We start from the raw sequence: 20,401 nt of genomic DNA, 5'->3' as shown, positions 1-20,401 counted from the left end.
CGTTGAAATTGATCTGTAGTACCTCAGTCACTCTGAGAGAAATTTATATTTCTAAAATATAAACTATATTTATATGATATATTCATAGAGTGTCGCTTGAATATGTATCACCCAGCGAGTTTAAAGACTTTAGAAGTTGTCGCTGGTTAAAAAGCGAGTTTATAAAACCTCACAAAAGAGCGGGAAGAGGTCCAACTCTCAGCAGCACAAGCAGGAACTGAATCAGGGCCAATAATGAGGCAATTCTCCCAGTAGAATGTGAACACAGGCCAGCTGCAGGTCCTCGCTGGTGTGAGCTAAAGCAATGGCTCCTGCTCTCCATTGAGACAGGTATTGTTTAGTAATGGCTTTTCCAATGGGGAGGTTTTGTTCAACATCTTGTTCTAACAGCAGGCAACACGAGCAGGCATCAGTGACGAAGCTGAGAGGCTCCCAATGTAAAAAGCAAATACTGTGATTAAGCCAGCTACCTTAGAGATAAAGAGAAAACTAATCCATGAGAAAACAAGCGGTTTTAGCTTTCCTCCAGCTTTTATAAAAAAGTGTTAAAGCAGCAGTGTGTAGCATTTTTAAATTTATATAGCAGCTTCTATATTGTTGCTGTTCCAGATTTGGGACTTTGTTCATTTAAGTCAGATTTGTGTAAAATCTTGCCCGGCTTGCCCAGAAATGCATGTGTAAAGCATGTCCTTTAGAGGTAGCTCAAGGTGTAAATTCCACTTTTTGACTGTAGGTGGAGCCCAGAACTAAGAAATACCAAGTATCAATACTCAGGTCTTTTGGCTTAGAGCACTTGATTAATGATAACAAGGTTGTGGGTTCAATACCCGGTTTAGTGGTTTAGTGATTAGAGCACTTGGTCAGTAATAACAAGGTTGTTGGTTTAATACACAAGTTTAGTGGCTCAGTAATTAGAGTGCTGAGTCATTGATGACAAAGTTGAGTTTTTTTTTGTTTTTGCTAAGAGAACATGATCAGTAATAACATGGTTCAGTAGCCAGTTTTGATCGCTTAGTGATTACAATGCTGGGTCATTTATGAAAAGATTGTAAGTTCAATACCCAGGGTCAGTGGCTCAGTGATTTGAGCGCTGGGCCATTGATAACAAGGTTGTAGGTTCAGTACCAGGTTTAGAGGCTCAGTGATTAGAGTGCTGGGTCAGGGAGATCAATGTTGTGGATTCAATACTAGGTTTAGTGGTTCAGCGGTTAGAGTGCTGGGTCGGTGATGAAAAGGTTGTAGGTTCATTACTCAGGTCTTTTGGCTTAAAGCCCTGAAGCAGTGATAACAAGGTAGTAGGTTCAATATGAAGGTTTGATGGTTCAGTGATTAGGGTGCTGGCTTCTTGATAACAAGGTTGAAGGTTCAATACCCAGGTTTGGTGGCTCAGTGATTAATGTGCTGGGTTTTGATAACAAAGTTGTGGGTTCAATACCCAGGTTTGGTGGTTCAGTGGTTAGAGTGCTGGGTCAGTGATTAAAAGGTTGTAGGTTCAATACCCAGGTCTTTTGGCTTTGAGCCCTAGAGCAGTGATAACAAGGTTGTAGGTTCAACACCCAGGTTCAGTGGCTTAGTGATAGGGTGCTGGCTTTTTGATAACAAGGTTGTAGGTTCATTACTCAGTTTTATTTTTTGGCTTTGAGCCCTGAAGCAGTGAGAACAAGGTTGTAGGTTCAATACCCGGGTTCAGTGGCTCAGTGATTAGGGTGCTGGCTTCTTGAACACAAGGTTGTGAGTTCACTACCCATTTTTTTTTTTAGCCCTGAGGCAGTAAGAACAAGTTTGTAGGTTCAATACCCAGGTCTTTTGGCTTAGAGCTCTAGAGCAGTGATAACAAGGTTGTAGGTTCAACACCCAAGTTCAGTGGCTCAGTGATTAGGGTGCTGGCTTCTTGATCAGAAGGTTGTGAGTTCATTACCCAGTTTTTTTTGGCTTTGAGCCCTGAGGCAGTGAGAACAAGGTTGTAGGTTCAACACCCAGGTTCAGTGGCTCAGTGATTAGGGTGCTGGCATTTTGATAACAATGTTGTAGGTTCAATACCCAGGTTTAATGGCTCAGTGATTAGGGTGCTGTCTTCTTGATTTCAAGGTTGTAGGTTCATTACCCAAGTCTTTTGGCTTAGAGCCCTGGGGCAGTGATAACAAGGTTGTAGGTTCAATACCCAGGTTTGTTGGCTCAGTGATCATTTTATCAGTGATAACAAGGTTTAATGTCCCAGTAATTAGAATTATACATGATTGATTATTGATAGATGATGAATTTATAACCATTTAGTGTACTAGATTTTACTTGCAGAAGCTTTTAGAGGTTCCTTTTATTGCTGTTGTCAATAATTTTGATTCCGGTTGCTTCTCTGCTACGACAGATGTCATGTCAGACCTCCCAAAATGTTTTATTTACAGCAAAATGATTTAACTATGTAGAAAATTGGGTGATTTTTTTCCCTCTAATGTAGCCTAGACATCTCAGAGCTCAGTAATGAGGGAAGCTTTTCTTCTCTTTGGAGTGAGAGATATCCACATTTCCAGAAGATGAAGATTTCCTTTTGTAAAGCTTTTGTTTGGCAGATAGTTTGAATGCTAGCCTCTGAAGAGAGCAGCCAGTCTGCTGTGTGAAAAGTGCCAAAGTCTCCTCTTGTTTCACTCGTCATAAAAGCAACTTCGTCTGGAGAAGAATTGAGGATGACAACAAAGCGTCATTCAGGCACCTTAAGACTCATTTACAACTGACATGCCAAAAGTCATGTGACAGAATATAACTGTAATGTATTATTTAAGAAAGCAATTAGGGGTGCACCAAAATGTTTTATTTTTGGTACATTTCATAACCTAAATATTATGACGACATGCTTTTTGAAAGAAAACTGACATTTAAAGATTATTATGAAAGGCTTTTACATTTCAACAGACAAACCAACATAGCACTATATATTTACCTCAGCAGTGCTATTCTAATCAGGAGTTTACTACAGCATCTCTAGAGAAGTATTATTCTAATCATAAAATAACTTTAGCAGTGCTGTTCTAGACATGAATGTACCTCGGCAGTGGCACTTAAGTCACATGCAAGTTAAAATGTACACAGAAAGAGGCAACTTAGCTAACATTAATATACTAGCCCTGTACAGTTTGTGTCTTGAAGCTGGAAAACAGGCAGTTTGTAAAGAGTCAGTAAACTGATACAAAACGTAATAAGTGACACGTTTCATTCTATGGACAACATTTCTCCTAAATTATAAGTAAACATATTGTCATTTAAAGCATGTATATGCAAAAAATGAGAAATGCTGAAAAGGATGCCGAGGTTTCAGACCTCAAATAATGCAAAGAAAACAAGTTCATATTCATGAAGTTTTTTAGAGTTCAGAAATCAATATTTGGTGTAATAACCCTGGTTTTTAATCACAGTTTTCATGTATCTTCGCGTGTTCTCCTCCACCAGTCTTACACACTGCTTTTGGATAACTTTTTGCCTCTCCTGGTGCAAAAATTCAACTATATCAGCTGATGGTTTGATGGCTTGTGATCATCCATCTTCCTCTTGATTATAATCCAGAGATTTACAATTTGACAAATCAAAGAATCCCAGAGCTGTGTATATATATATTTCTTTTTTTTTCTTTTTTTTTTCCAGATAGAAAATGATTGACAAATTTATCTTGCATCCCTATGAGCAATAAAATAGTAAAATGTTGACAAATATCTGACAAAAATGTGGCTAAATATTTTAGATGTTAATGTTTAAAAGTTTATGTTAATGTTTTGATCAACTAAAACTAAAAACAATAAATAACTCAAATGTGACTAAAATGTACATTAGTTACATTGGTACCACTTTAAAATAAGAATACTTTTATAAATGGTTTATAAATGGTTTACAATTAGTTTATTAATGGTTACTAATTAGGTTGTAAATGCCTTAAAAAATAATTAATACGTAATAATTAAACGTAGACAGGGCAACAATGACCTTTTTTTGCCAAATAGCTGTTGCCCTTTCTACGTATATGTTTTAACTGATTATTAATGATTTTCAAAGCATTTACAACCTAATTAGTAACCATTAATAAACTAATTGTAAACCATTTATAAACCCTTTATAAAAGTAGTCTTATTTTAAAGTGGTACCAATGTAACTAATGTACGTTTTAGTCAAAAATTAAGAACTAAACTTAATCAAAAATGAAGACTAGCTATAGATCTACCTCTGCAGATTTATCACAATCAGCGGTGCTTTAATTCAGTAGCTTTTGAATAACAGCCCAGCAGCAGTGGGTAAAGCTTCCTCCAGTGAACCGCTCTGAATCTGCGCATTGTTTCCTCTTATCTCCTCTGTTTTGTATGAGTACACTGAAGTTCATCAGCATACAGATTGCTAAGGGTAAATTTATGGAGATGAAGGCACAGCATGTTTTGCTCTATTCATATGAGGGCCGGCGTTTGTTTGAAGAGCACACATTAACATTTTAAACATCATGACACATGAAGTGGCACCTCTGCAGAGAACCTGAGCCAAGTCTCTCAGCTTTTACTCTCTGTCCATTAGCTCTGAAGTGATGGTGCTCTTCTGTCAACTGGTAGAGCATGCGTTGACTTGGAAAAGTAGAGTTGTGTAATGTGACAAAATGTGACAATAATTTGTAGTATTGTAATACATTTGTGTAGGCCTTTTTTTCTATGAACCCTGTATTCATACTGCATTATGAGTGCATTTCTGATGCATTATATGGCAAAAATATAATTTCATAAGTCTGGATGACTTCAATATTGATATACAGGGGTTGGACAATGAAACTGAAACACCTGTCATTTTAGTGTGGGAGGTTTCATGGTTAAATTGGAGCAGCCTGGTGGCCAATCTTCATTAACTGCACGTTGCACCAGTAAGAGCAGAGTGTGAAGGTTCAATTAGCAGAGTAAGAGCACGGTTTTCCTCAAAATATTGCAATGTACACAACATTATGTGTGAGTTCATCTATGACCAAGACAGCAAGTCTTTGTGATGTATCAAGAGCCAAGGTATCCAGGGTAATGTCAGCATACCACCAAGAAGGACCAACCACATCCAACAGGATTAACTGTGGATGCTGTAAGAGGAAGCTGTCTGAAAGAGATGTTCGAGTGCTAACCCAGATTGTATTAAAAAAAAAAACATAAAACCACGTCTGCCCAAATCACGGCAGAATTCAGTGTGCACCTCAACTCTCCTGTTTCCACCAGAACTGTCCGTCAGGACAATAATTATTATGGTCTAAAACCAGATGTTTTAGTTTCTTCGTCCAACCCCTGTATATATACATGTTTATTTTTGTTTTCCTGCATTGTAAATCAGTACTGAAATACTGTAAAGGAACACGTAAGGATACATTTAAGGTCTCTGTAAAATGCAGAATCAACCGGAGATCCGATGTTAACCTACAGTTACTTACACAAGATAGCTAACGCTAACTAACTCTGTAAAGACAGCTGTAAGCTCGTTAGCTAATGAGACAGTGTTGGCTCTGCTGCAGCTCAGCTTTATGCTTTCATGGCCAAGGTGGGCGAGGCCATGAACTTACGAGTTGACGTAGACACTACTGCTTTCCCTGATCGACTTATTTTCTTTTTTTACTAGCTACTGCAGACAGTGGAGGTTGAGAAACAGTTTTATGTGCAGCATCGTATACAACTTATAGAGATTCATTTTGTTATTCACCAAATAAAAAAACAAGAAAAAGTGTATTCTAATGGAAGGAAACATTTAATGATTCATGTCAAATCGCAATGAGCATTCTGCCCAGTGTTCAGTCCCCTGAGGTACCACTTCATGACCAAATTGTATTCTGCTATCCTATGACTTGTTGCTATGTTACAGTATGTTCCTTTTGAAAATATACCTCTGAAGAAGACTAAAGCCTAAAGTTGTAGGAGAACAAATGTTAAGATGCTACATATTCATTTATTCATGACTTCCCTTTGCCAGAAATCTGAAGTAAGAGAAGTAAGACAGTGGTAGCCTGATTTGCATGTGATTTGCATAGTGATTGATTGGAGAAGAAGGATCAGATTAAATGCAGGAATAAACTGATATAGAGATTCTGTGCCAACACAGATAACCTATAATTAACTTTTTGTTCTGGTGCCATCGCTACTGGCAACTGCTGGTGCGTTTTAGGACGGCACCTGCTTAATTATGATTAATCTCTTTATTATTTCCCTCGAATTTGGCCCCAACAGGAAGACAATGTAATTTAAAAAGTGCAGTTTCTGCTTAAACTACAAAATGTGATTGCTTATGAGCAATGCTGATATGCAGTTACAGTTAAAACAGATTGGTATCTTAGTCCTATGTGTTGCTGTGCTAAGTGGTTGCTGTGGTGTTGCTTATTGATGAGTAGGCGGTTGATACACGCTTGCTAAGTGGTTGCTCTGGTAGCTCTGGTGGTGGCTTTGATGTTGCTAAGTGGTTGCTAGGTTTTTTCTTTGGAGCTTCTCCTAGCTGCTGCTTTTCTTGGGTTGCTACTGGTTGATTTATCTGTAGCTTTACTGTGAGCACTCTCCAGAGAAGTCTGCTGAAGAAATTGCTTTAAATTGCTTTGAAAAAGCTGTATTTGAGCAATGATATGGCTACAGTGGATCCTAAATTCTATCAGAGCAGCAGCTTTAGTCTGCACAATTATGAGTAGCGCAGGTATTGAATAATAATAATAATAATAATGTAATACTATTTATTGGAATTAATTCACAGATTAGTAAAGATTATTAAAGATGTGTTTCACTACTCCTGATTACTAGGGGTGTGTCGAGATTAAAACATGATATGTCTCGCAAGAAGAAAAAAAACTGTTTTGTTTTAACTTTTTAAGAGGGATCTGGCAACATGATAAATGCATGATAAATTGGAAAGAGGAAACTTTTTTAGTTTATTATAAACTAATAATTATAATTAGTAAGTTATAATAATTTCTTAATTCGAAATTAATTTGCTGAGTATAAAAGGTTATTTTCACGCTTGTAGTTGGTTTTTATGGTCTAGATCAGTTGATGAGTTTGTTTATTTGAAGTGATTTCTCCCTCTGTTTGGTTTCGGTTGGTTTCACAAGAGGTGGAAAGTAACTAATTGCATTTACTCACATTACTGTAATTGAGTAGATTTTATGAGTAATTTGTAATTTTTAAAGTTGTTTTCAAATTAGGTAATTTTACTTTTACTCAAGTTCATTTTGACACAAGTAATTAACTACACTACATTGGAAAACTCTCCGTTACTGAGTAAAAATTGAAAATTTTCTGATAAAAAAAAAAAAGAGTCTTGTTCTCTATGGCAGCGCAGCTGAACGTCTCCGTGCAGTGTTTATGCTACCCATTGATACGTGCTTCTTTAAGTTAAGTTAAAAAATAATAATTAACTGTAAACTAAAAAAATACGGTTTATAGTCACCTATATGACCATAACTTGATAGAAACCTATGCCACTTGTTCTTGAAAATGTTTTATGGGGGTGGTCTGAACAAATACTGCCTGAAAGGCCCAAATTATTTAATTTAATAATTATTTAATTTAGGATTTGTACTTTTTTACATGAAATAAATAAAAGTAACTATGTAACTTTTACTCAAAGTCAATTTTAAATTGAGTACATTTTTACTTTTACTCAAGTAGATTTTTAGGTGGGTACTTTTACTTGAGTAGAATTTTAGCAAAGTAAAGGTACTTTTACTTCATTACAATTTTTCAGTACTTTTTTCACCTCTGGGTTTCACACAGGCATAAACCAAAACACACCAAAATGCGCACCAATAAACCATGCAAGCACATCATCTTCTCTGATTGGCCAGAGCTGTTTTGCACGGAAGCCAGAACGTAAATATAGTGAGAAGATTCTGTGATTCAGTGCACATATATCTGTGCAGTGTGAAGCTGCTTGAACACAGAACCATGAAAATTTGCAGCTGCACTTTTAAACACAGTGTTTTTAATGGGATTGCAGGACAGATGTGAGCAGTGAACGCTGCACATTACTGAATGTGTAAACAGCATGGAGCAGCAGGGACTGCTTTTGTTCATAGCAGTACATTATCTGGCTAATATATCAGATTAAACTTTGCCTTATATTAGCAGGTTAGTTCACTATAATCTAATGTATTTGATGCCTGGGTCTGATGGGGACTAGATCACATTCTCACCACAGTGTCCTCCAGTAGTGATCGTCTGATTGTCTTTGTTTGGGAGCTATAAATAGTGTGTTAATGTATCTGGAGTAATCAGCATCAGTATCTGCAGCATTGGGCTGATGATTGTTTCAGCTCTGCTGTCTGAGTTAAGGGCTGTAATCTGATCCAGCAGGTCTGACTGGCCTGATTTAAGAGCTGTGGGATAAACCCTGTAAACATCTAGAGTTAAATCTGTCACACAGACAAATCTCATCTTCAGAGCTCTGATCAGGAACACCGTGAACTCTCACATCTGCAGAGTTAGCATCTAAATTCAGCTGTTAGGGGGTTGAGTGATTGGTGTCTGTTAGGAAGTGTCTTTGGACACTTGGTGGATTCAGTTGGGGAACATTTTATTTTCATTGGAATCACCATTTATGGTAACAGATATATCTGGTTCAAACACAGGAAGAAAGACATGTCTTTTAAATGATTTCTTTCCTTTATAGATTTGTTATCTCATATAATATAATAAAAAAAAACATTAAATAAAAAAAAAATATTGGAATGTCTATTGAAGGTCTATTACATGTCCTCACTTACTTTGATCTGATTTGTAAAGGTAACTTAGAAGTAAAGTATTAGGTATTGACTTTACAAAAAAGTGATAAGTACTGTTGTTACCCATCAATAAAGTTTTATTTATATATATGTATGTATTTATATATATATTAACATTATATCACTACACCACACATCAAGAAAATATATAAAAAATATATTAGTGAGTCACATAAAAAATATATTTAATTATGTCATGTATGTACTGTAATTCATCTATGGTGTGTATATACAAATATATAACACAACTATACGAACATCAGTTTTATTATCCCCCAAAATAATGTGTAATATTATAAAATAATCCAGAAGTGTATATATGTATATATGTATATATGTATATATATATATACATATATACATATATATACATATATATATATATATATATATATATATATATATATATATATATATATATATATATATATATATACATATATATATATATATACGTATATATATATATATATATATCAGTGGCAGATGCTGGTCTTTCAAGGAGGGGAAGCTCAATTTCGGCCTACATCTTAACATATGTTGTTTTATTTATACAAAAATTCTACTCCCCCTGAGATGTTTTTTTTTTTTTTTTTTTGTAAACAAAAGGCATCATTTTCAAGTTTTCACTACACAACAAAAAGGTAACCATTCTTTACATTGAACAATTACATAAAAAAGACGCTATGACATGAATAACATAAAATGATCAGTAAAAAAAAACATTACGCAAAATCTTTAAAGTTGGTAAAGTAAAAAATGCAGGTAAATTTAGTTCCTTTTTGGACAGTTTTAATTTCCTTGAGTAATCCCTTTATTAATTTAAATTATTTTTATTATTTTTAATGATAACACAATACTTACTACTGGCCCCTGTTCATTTATATCCTGAGATCATCAAGAGGAATGGCCATCAGTACATTTTATTTGTTACAGCTCTTCCAGTCAGCCAGCTCACTTTGTCATACCAGAACAGCTGAAAATACCTGTTACTTTTCCCACCTTTTACACCAAATTAATCTGAGCAGTTGATCTGCCCTGCTGTTTAACTCTTACATTTTTCTTCGTAAGGAAGACTATCAAATGGCTTCTCCAAAATCCGGTCCACAACATTAAAACTGTCTGACATTATGTGCAGCCTGCGCTGGCGCGAGGCTAGTGTGAAGTGTGTCCGTGTTTTACACTAAAAGATCACTGATTCGCTCATTTCGCTGTCAATCAAAAAGGGACTCCGCCTCAGACAGATCATCCAATCATCATGCAGAAGCTGAGCGTCCGGGCCGGCCGAGGCCAGCCCACTGCCCCATAGACCCCCAGAGACGCTGCGCGTCCGATGGGCAGGACAAAGCCCAGCATTTATCCAATGACTCGTCTCATTTCGCCGCGCTCTTTGCTCCGCTATTGAAGTCTGTCACTGTTTAAAGCAGCACTGTGAAGCTGCGGGAATGAGTGAGAGGAAAGCCGCAGCGTTACCAGTGATAAGAAGCTGATTCTGAACTAAGTTCAGCGCGGTGTAGCGCATATTTAATCAGTGACATGTACACACAACAGTATATAATTAAACACTTATTTTTTTACATTTTAGGGGAAGCTGAGCTTCCCTTTCAGTCTTAGAGCAATCGCCACTGATATATATCTCAGTTAAGTATGTTTGGAAGTATATAATAATTGAATCTGTATATTTAATGTTATATAATTATTTTATATATTTAAGAATATATTTAACATAGATGTCAGATTTATTATACTCTGGCAAAATAATGTAAAATAATAGAAAATAAAGCAAGAAATGTGTATATCTACGACATCACAGTTTATTATAAACATTGGTTCATTATTATTTTATATATATTTAAAAAAATATTTAAGTATTTAATTTTTACATGTATAAATGTCATATATGCAAATGTCATATGTACATACATATATAATGTAATGTGTGTTTGTGTGTCTAATATAATTGAATTTAATCCAGATACTCTGCTAGTGAACATTAAACCTTTCCGATTGATCTCAGGGTTTTCATTTATTCATTTATTCATCTTTCAAATATATTTTTAAAGCTTTTCCTGAGGTCATTTCACCTGCCTGAATCAATCCAACCATCATTTAAAAATGACAGTTTTTCAATATTTATAAATGAACTGCTGGTCTTGGTATTGCAGCATGAAAGTCTTTTCAAGGCTTCTTTATGATGCAACGCCCTGTCCACTCTTTATTTGGACAAAAGCTTGTCAGATTAAAAAAATCAATTTTAATATTTTATTATTCTAGTTGAATATTATTAAAACTTTTTTTCTGAGGGTTTTAATCATGAGATTGTGCCAAATTGTTTTATTCAGAATTGTTTAGAAGTGTTTGGTTGGTTATATCACATCAAATTAGAAATCACGAGCCATCAAACCAAGCTGAACTGCTTGAATTTTTGGACCAGGAGTGTAAAGCATAAAGTTATCCAAAAGCAGTGTGTAAGACTAGTGGAGGAGAACATGCCAAGATTCATGAAAACTGTGAAACTATTGATTTCTGGACAAACTTTATGAATATGAACTTGTTTTCTTTGCATTATTTGAGGTCTGAAAGCTCTGAATCTTTTTTGTTACTTCAGCCATTTCTCATTTTCTGCAAATAAATGCTCTAAATTACAATATTTTCATTTGGAATTTGGGAGAAATGTTGTTCGTAGTTTATAGAATAAAACAACAATGTTAATTTTACTCAAACATAAACCTATAAATACCAAAATCAGAGAAACTGATTCAGAAACTGAAGCTGTATAATTGTAATCTGTCACACTTTATGGTAGACTGATAAAATGTTGTGTACACTGTGCTGAAGTGGAAGATGGGTTCTCACTGCAGTATAGCGTATAACAGCTCTGCTCTGACCTGCACTCTTTCATGAATTTGTGTAAAACACCTCTAGGCCATTTTCCATCACACCAGGTTTTATTCTTCATTGTCTGTGGCTGAAGGCTGTTTGGTAGTGTAGTGCTGTGACCTTCCACTCCAGACACTATTCAACAGGAAGACCATTAAAGAATAAAAAAGTTAAAACAACTTGTGTCTCTGCAAATAGGAATTCTCAAACAATATATCACCAATTTGCTCCACAATACATGACCGTTGCTTAGTGTTTTAGCCATAGACTGTGAATAGCTGGACAGAGCATCGTCTCTCAAAAGTGAAACCACCACAGGTCGGGCGCCCCCTGCTGTCCGGTTGCAAAAAGCTGTGTAACCCCACCCATCCCCAATAGGTTTTAATGGCAAACGGACAAATTTTAATCACGTTTTTTTTTCCAATATACTGTAATTCCTCCTCCATTATTTAAATGCAGCAGCTAGTGTAACCTCTGCTCATATTGACAATTTTTTATATTCAGCTCTATTCTAAAAGGTGTGATTATTGTAAAAGGGCTGGGTTACACCTAGTCGGGGTGGGAACACTGACTGTATGGGTGGGACCATAGACTGTGTGAACTCTGTGGAGACAGCCCTCAGGTGGGCGGGTTTATTTAAATGAGTAGGCTGTCTCTCCACAATCTTTCTCACTCCTCTGGACTCTACTGCGCAGACTCAGGTTTCAGGATCACCAACATGGCGGAAGATTTTGGCTTTATTTTCATTGAATGAATGGGAACGGCGACACCCACTATGTTGTACATTTGGATCAATTAACACTGCTTAAAAAATAAAGGAAATGCTTAAATCACAAATCAGATTTGGACAAACCAAAAATTTCAACAAAAGTTGAAAATACTTACTGATGTAAATTGAGTTATTCTATGAAAACAAAATTGTGTAACAGTACTATTGTTTTTCATATACTCTGCCTGCTCAAAAAAGTCGCCACCTTGATATAACTAAGTAAATGATCTGAGGTTAAAGCTGCAGTTGGTTTGCAGGTTTAGGTTCAGCAACAGTATGTGTGTGAATATACGGAATATAGACCAGGTTATTCCTGGATCAATGGATTGTTTTCTTCCCTGATGACACGGACATATTCCAAGATGACAATGTCAGGAATCATGCGGCTGGAATTGTGAAAGAGTTCAGGGTTCAGGGAGCATGAGATCATCGTTTTTACACATGGATTGTTCATCACAGAGTCCAGACCAGCCTCTGATGTACCTGTGTTGACAATTCACTATACAGCGCACTTAAAATCCTTACATTTTCCCAAAAATCGACAGTACACCTTATAATCCGGCATGTTTTATGTATGAATTTTAGCAGTCAGGTTGTAAGGAGCAGTAAAGCCGCTCCATTGAGCACTGACACTCAAGGCTGGAGCAGTATAAGCAGCCTGTGCCCTGCGTTTGCCTGCGTTTGAAACAAGCTACGTGGGACAAAACGCTAGCTAACTTTTATTGCCCTTGCTTACCGGAACACTCTGGGTTCCTCAGTGTAGCGCTGCCGGGCGGCATTTACTAATGCTAACCGTGGTTAGTGGTAGCAGTTAGTCGCTAATTCTAATGCTGCTGCACCTAGCCTTAGTGAAAATCTGGAAATCTGGAAATCTAATCTTACTGTAAATATACCGGAAGGCTTTACTCAAAAAAATTCAGGAGAAAAAAATCTGTGTAGATTAACATCCAGCACTCATTTGACTTTAAAATATGTTATAATATGTATTTTTAAGAATTACAGTTTTGTTTACTTAGCCTTACTTAACTGTTTTGCACAGGACAGATTTGAATCCATATATATGTAGTTATATTGAAAGGAATGTCGCAGTACTGTAGGTTTGTTTGTGCCTTTTAATAAATATATTGTGATATGATCTTTGACCTTTTCTTTCAGTCCTAGATCCAGATTTTCCACACTGCATACTTTTAATGACTTACCTTCTGAGTGTGTCAAAAATGTCTAATAATGGCGCCTTCAGGAAAGCAGATGGCGCTCTAGACACTGTGGTTAAAAGAAAGAGTCTGATTTGGATTTGGACTACAATAGACTGTACCCGATCCATTAAAATATGCCTAAACCCGCCCTGTTTCTGATTGGCTGGATTAGATTAGCACATCCCTATTTATCTGTGTAGTAAATTCAATACCACACCTCCAACACATGCATACAAAGCTCTATGTTTAAGGCTGTTATCCCACAGCCGTGGCAGCCCGCTGTGAACAGAATCCCCCCCTGGATGAGCCGGTGGGAGCTTTAAGAGCAGCCGGCTGCAGGAGAGCAGTCGCAGTACAGTATCTTTATCCAGCGCTGAATGGCCTGGAAACAGCAGGCCAGTGCGGATGTAATTATGGGATGGATGAGAGGGAGCAGAAGTCAGGCAGAAGTCCGCTGCTCAGCAGAAACGGAGCGAGCGCCTCACTTGTCTTTCCCTGATCTCTGACCCGGGCCTGTCCTCCCCCACCCCCAATGCACTCTGTTTTGTGTGCGAGCGCGAGTCTAAGAGCAGGAGCCCTCAGCCGCATGCGGACATTATTATCATACGCGTCCTCGCAGCTTCCGCAGACACAATTTTAAGCTAAATGACTTTTTCCTCTACTGCCCTGTAGCCTGCAGCTGGAGAGGTGATACAAAAAAAACAAAAAAAAAAAACAAAATGAAATCACGGTAAAGATATGGAAATGGTGGTAATATGGGTAGAGCAGGTTTCTTCCTATTATTCTGATGACTGACTTTTTTTTTTTTTTTAGATTAAAAACACTGTATTGGAAAAAAACCTACATTTTGAAGAAAATAATAAAACCAATCCAGTGTGTTTTTTTTTCCTTCTTTTTTATGATTTTTGTAAATAGTAAATTTAATATTGAAGACTATATAAAAGCTATACAGGAACACAAAAAGTGTTAAACAAACCAAAAAAGTGTCGCTATCCAATGTAAACAAAATTGTGTAACAGTACTATTGTTTTTCATATACTCTGCCTGCTCCAAAAAAGTCGCCACCTTGATATAACTAAGCAAATGATCTGAAGTTAAAGCTGCAGTTGGTCTGCAGGTCTAGGTTCAGCAACAGTATGTGTGTGAATATACTGAATATAGACCAGATTATTCCTGGATCAATAGATTTTTTCATTCGGACCCGGTTTGCACGTAAAAGAGAACACTGGGAACCGCAAATAGTTTTTGGGCCCTATTTTAGCATTCTATAGCGCACCGGTCATTTGCGTATTACGCAATTTGATTTAGGGCATGTCAATGTCAGCTCAAAAAGGAATGTACTGAAAGTGTTGCGTGTTGTGGGATTGGTGGTGGCGGTGATATGTGGTATTTTGTTGACTGTTGACAGGGTTTTAATCAGTCCGTGGATAAACCAGAAGCTATTTTAACGATGTGTGCGCAAGACTGTTGAGCATCACGACGCGCCTTGCCCAAGGTGTACAATACGGCCCTTTGAATTCTTGAAAAATACAATAACAAAAAAAAGCAACACACTGAGATATTTTTCTTTTCTTGCATTTTTCCATACTTGACCTACCTGGGGTTGAAAGTATCGATACATGGACGGCGTTTTTGGCGGGTATACCGGCTTTCGCAAGTGTGACGCTTATTTTGAGCGATGAAATATAATAAAATATCATTTTGTTTTAATATTTCAAGATTACAATAATCTTCCAATTTACTATTAAAAAAAACTATTAAAAAAGCAACTAACAATAAAATACACTTTAATTAAATACTTATAATTTATTTTCCCAAGCCAGGCGGAGTCACAGTATTAGGATGAAAGAGCCGCGGGTTGCTGACCCATGAGCTAGATAATAGATAAATAATACTCATATTACTTCATATTTTTAATCATTTATTGCTCCTGCTTACCTGTATCTGCTTTCCAAATAGCATTACAATCTGACACTTTCTTTTGAATTTCTGGATGTAACTGTTTTTTCTGATGAGGCGCATAAATGAAAGGAAATGAAATGGAAAATAGATAAAAGTTGAGGAGTTGTGACACTTTTTCTTTGCTAATTAGATAAAACACAATACAGCTGATTTGTGGGATTGTGACAGCTCTGTCTCATCTCCAGCTCTCCTGTGTTGTGTGATATTAGCGCTAGCTGTTATTAATAGCAGGCAGGTGAACACACTGATACATGGCTTCCTCTTTGTGTGATTGGGAGTGTGCGGTGCGGTGCGGTGCGGTGTGGAGCGCTGCTGTATGCAGTGTTAATGAGAGTAAGCTGTTTATGTGAAGTGGATCAGAGTGTAAATGACTGTGTGAAGACAGGTGTGAAATCACACACCACTGCGCTACATGCCAATGAGAGGGATGTATGTGAGCGTGAGGGAAAGTGCAGGCGTAGGTGCGCTCCTCCGAGGTCTGCGGTCGGCCGGCAGGCGCTCGTCACACGGATGACAGGCCCGGAGTAGATCGTGCTCCGCGCTCTTAATCGTGAGGAGCGTGAAAACGGCTTCATTTCTGCCGGGGCCCGGAGCCGCGGCGCCGCTCCTACACTGTATTTCTCTCTGCTTGATTAAGAAGAAGCGCTATCAATAATAGCGCAGTTTTTCTCTTGAATGCAGTGCGGGCCGATCACACCGCTGACAGACGAGTAATTACCTCCAGCCTGAGTGACAGCGCTGTCTGCGTGACGCTGTGGACCGAGGAAGGCTTTTATGGATTTATTAGCGCGTTATGCTGCTGCTATTTGTGAATCTGTATGCGTAAGTGCATGCCTGGGTGTGTGATTCCTTATTTTCTTTTTTTTCTTTTTTTCGGTTTATATTTTATTTATGACTGACAGACTTTCCACTATTAATGTTCTTGTGTATGGTGCTGCTAATGACTGGATGTTTATCACTCGTAATGCATTGCAGTAAGGAGCGGAAAAGCTAATTAATTGCCTGTACAGTAGGACAGCACGATATTGGAGAAAAAAAAAATTACATTTGCAATGTTTTTTTTTTTTGTTTTGTTTGTTTTTTTTTTTTTTTTTCCGACAATATACACTACCGCTCAAAAGATTGGGATCACAGTGAAATTTTCTTTGAAAGTTTTCAATAAAAACACCCTTGATTATATTTATCATAACATTTATCATTACATTTTCAATGTTTTTTTTTGTTTGTTTGTTTTTTTCGACGATATGATCTACCGCTCAAAAGTTTGGGATCACAGTGAATTTTTTTTTTTAAGTTTTCAATAAAAACACCCTTGATTATATTTATCATAACTTTAGTATTACAGATTATGAAATAAAGCAAATAAACAGGACACGCAAAAATTGTCAGAGTAAGAAATTTTGATTTTAATAAAAATGATGACAAAATTTTACCTTCATTTTACCTTCGGGATCAATAAAGCATCCATCCATCCATCCATCCATCGCAATCAGAATTCTGACTGATTCCTTAATTTCTTAAGTATTGCTGACAAAATTTTATCTCAAACTGCACACTCTAAGACATTTATTTTCTTGCACAGTTGTGCATCAGGGCCTCCCACTCCTTTTTCTGTCCTTGTTAGAGCCAGAGTCTAGTAAGTCAAATTGAGGGTGACTCTTGATGCCACATATCGAAACAATACAACCAAAACGATACAACATATATCACAATATTGATATATCTTCCCACCTGTACCCAAGACCACAGTGTATGTACATTTGCTGTACAGTTTACTGACATGATCATTTTTTCAGTTTTTCTTCTTTGTTCTATACAGAGACGGTGCATCGACACATGCAGCAGTATGAGGTGGAGTACCTGCAGTTCGCCTTCCGCTGGATGAACAACCTGCTGATGAGGGAGCTTCCTTTACGCTGCACCATCCGACTATGGGACACCTACCAGGTAAGAGTGCCTGTAATCACGAACAAATCCTCCCTTCACTGAAGCAGCTTATGACCTTCTTTTTTTATCTGTTTAACGTAAAATAACTTTGTAAAAATATTTCAGTAACTTCAATGCTATGTTTGTCTTATTAATGGATCAAGAAAATGTTGGTATGTTAAAAATGAGATTTCCAGGCTGCTTGGCAGCTCTGCCACTTTGTTTTTGTTTTTTTTTTGGAAACTGACCAGTGCTATTATCTAAAGAAATCTAAATTCCTTAACCAAATATCACAAATTTTCCTTTTTGAAGGCCATAAAAGATAGGTCCTAACTCATCAAGATCTTTTCACTGCTCTTTTTGTGCTTCTGTCTCATTATACACTGCCTTAAGTAAGTTACTGTTTACTTTAAATTTAGTTTAAATTTAGTTTTTTTTTTTTATCAGTTTCTCTGATTTTGCTATTTATACGTAAATGTTTGAGTAAAATGAACATTTTAGTTTTTTCTATAAACTACAGACAACATTTCTCCCAAATTCCAAATAAAAATATTATCCTTTACAGCATTTATTTGCAAAAAATGAGAAATGGCTGAAATAAAAAAAAAGATGCAGAGCTTTCAGACCTCAAATAATGCAAGGAAAACAAGTTCATATTCTTTAAGTTTTAGGAGTTAGGACATTTCAATATTTGGTGGAATAACCCTAGTTTTTAATCACAGTTTTCATGCATCTTGGCATGTTCTCCTTCACCAGTCTTACACACTGCTTTTGGATAACTTTATGCCACTTCAGGTGCAAAAAGTCAAGCAGTTCAGCCTAGTTTGATGGCTTGTGATCATCCATATTCCTCTTGATTATATTCCAGAGGTTTTCAATTTGATTCGCTCTCATTTTTTCCATATATATTCGAACTGAATATTTTAAGCCATTATCCTAAAAAAGGATTCTTTAAATTAATATAATAATGTTTTAGCGGCGTTTTAATCACATTTATCAAAATATTTATTTTGCAGAAATATCATGATATTATTTTAGAGCTGTATCTTCCACCCCTACTGTCTACAACAGTTGTTCTTACTGTATAACCTAGTGAAGAGAGGTGAGGATGAGATGATATCCTGGCTGTCTGTATCTCCACCAGCAGCATAAACAATTAATTCATTGTATCTCTTTCATATTCTCTTTGATATCAGTGCAGAATAAAAGATTGAGTGGCTGTAGTATCTGTAAAGCAGCAGCAGCAGCAGCTTTATCAGCAGCAGCAGATCGATCAGTCTCCATATCCAGGTGAATAGAAGAGACGGCTCTTAAGAATTTAGTTCCAGTGCCTCACTATTATGTTTTGTTGGCAGCCCGGCTTGAATCGGAATGATACTAGAGGTGGAAGGGCTTTTTTATGTATGTGTTTGTTTGTATTATTTAGTATTTACTCGACACACACTGAGGCACCGACCTCCCGGCGACACCGCCAGGGCGTGCCATCGACTGCGTGCACATTTTAACTCTGTTTGTGAGGAGTCTCTCACAAACACACCTTCACTCGTGAGGCTAAACGCAAGTCAATAATAGAAGGATATTGCTTAATGCGGGTTATTGATCCCTCTTCTCATTCACCCAAGTAAATAAATGAAAGGCCAAAGTGCAGAGTAACGGAATAAGAGGCACATTAACCAGCCTAGATTCATCTTTTCAGACGACTCAGGCTTAGGTTTTGAAGACCTCTCCAGTGTGAATTGTGTGTCTGATATTGATTCAGAGAGCAGACTGAGGCCAGGCAGAAGGTTAAAGCCTGGTACATACTATGGAAGCACATCATCCACGTAGCGACAGGTCTCCAAAGATATGTATGTTTAAGCAATAGAACATGAGAGGGAGTGTTCTATTGCTTTTATACAACATATTTTTTACAAAATGAATTAAGAAAATAAATCAAAGAACTTGAATAATGAATAATTTAATATGGACTGTGCCTTCCGCCAAAAAGTAGTTCCACAACAACTGTAACAGAACTGAAACTTAACTACAAAACGGTGTATGGTTCATACAGACTAACACCACGAAAGTTAGCTTGAAAGCAAAATTGTGAATAAGCGAAGATGGTAACGTTAGGACCGTGAAATAACTCTTATACTCTCCTCTCCTGCTTTGTGGAGTCATCTTCATGTGAACGCTGCACATTTTTTTAGCATTTCTGTTTGTTTTGCTGGGTGGTGTTGTTTTTAGCTAGCTGACTGGACTGTGGTTAGGTTAGCGTAGCTTGCTTTACCTCAGCATTAGCTTAGCTTAGCCTAGCCTGGCTGGTTAGCGTTCTGGCTGTCAGACGGCAGTAACCGAGCGATTTTCTTTCCCTTTTTTCCACAAAAGACGAGTCAGCGCTGCGGGCTCGGTGCCGCGGCTGAGCGCTAGCCTGTGCTAAGCTAACGTCTGTGGGTGTCCTGTGTGTATACGCCGTTACTCGGCAACGCGACGGCGGAGTGATACAAGTTTAGTGTGAGAAGGCTGTGACGTTATCACATATATCAGCACGTCTAGAACACTTCTCAACCAATCAGATTGTGAGGTCGAAACTAACTGTTGTATGAATGTATTTGTCATTTCAAAGTAGGGCTGTGTATTGGCAAGAACTTACAAGGCATTACAATACATGTCACTATACAGGGATATGATAAGTGCTGCGATGCTCAGTCAACATAAACAACAATGTTGGCAAAAAAAAAAAATTGTTGATGCAGAATGTCATTCATTCAGTAATGTTTGATAGAGCGGACTACACCCCTTGGGAAGAGTAGGGGCTCACACACTCAGCTCGTAAACACACCAGATAAGAGACAAGACAACACCCATACTCACTGTGCTTTAGCTCATCATACATTTAAACATATTGTCAGCATTCAAGTCCCACATATAGAGCTT

At 37.2% G+C, this 20,401-nt stretch overlaps 1 protein-coding gene across 3 annotated transcripts in view; it reads left to right on the top strand.

Moving 5' to 3' along the window:
* Positions 1-20,401, top strand: part of tbc1d22a (TBC1 domain family, member 22a) — a 261,181-nt gene that overhangs the window by 169,003 nt on the left and 71,777 nt on the right. For all 3 annotated transcript variants that reach the window (XM_049473643.1, XM_049473641.1, XM_049473642.1), the window contains one exon: positions 17,379-17,506. In XM_049473643.1, coding sequence (XP_049329600.1) covers positions 17,379-17,506 — 128 coding nt within the window. The remainder of the gene's footprint in view (positions 1-17,378; positions 17,507-20,401) is intronic.

The sequence above is a fragment of the Astyanax mexicanus genome, chromosome 2 (assembly GCF_023375975.1).
Source record: "Astyanax mexicanus isolate ESR-SI-001 chromosome 2, AstMex3_surface, whole genome shotgun sequence".
NCBI lineage: Eukaryota > Metazoa > Chordata > Actinopteri > Characiformes > Acestrorhamphidae > Astyanax > Astyanax mexicanus.
Note: the sequence above shows the minus strand (reverse complement) of the source record. Positions and strands in the feature narration are given on the sequence as shown.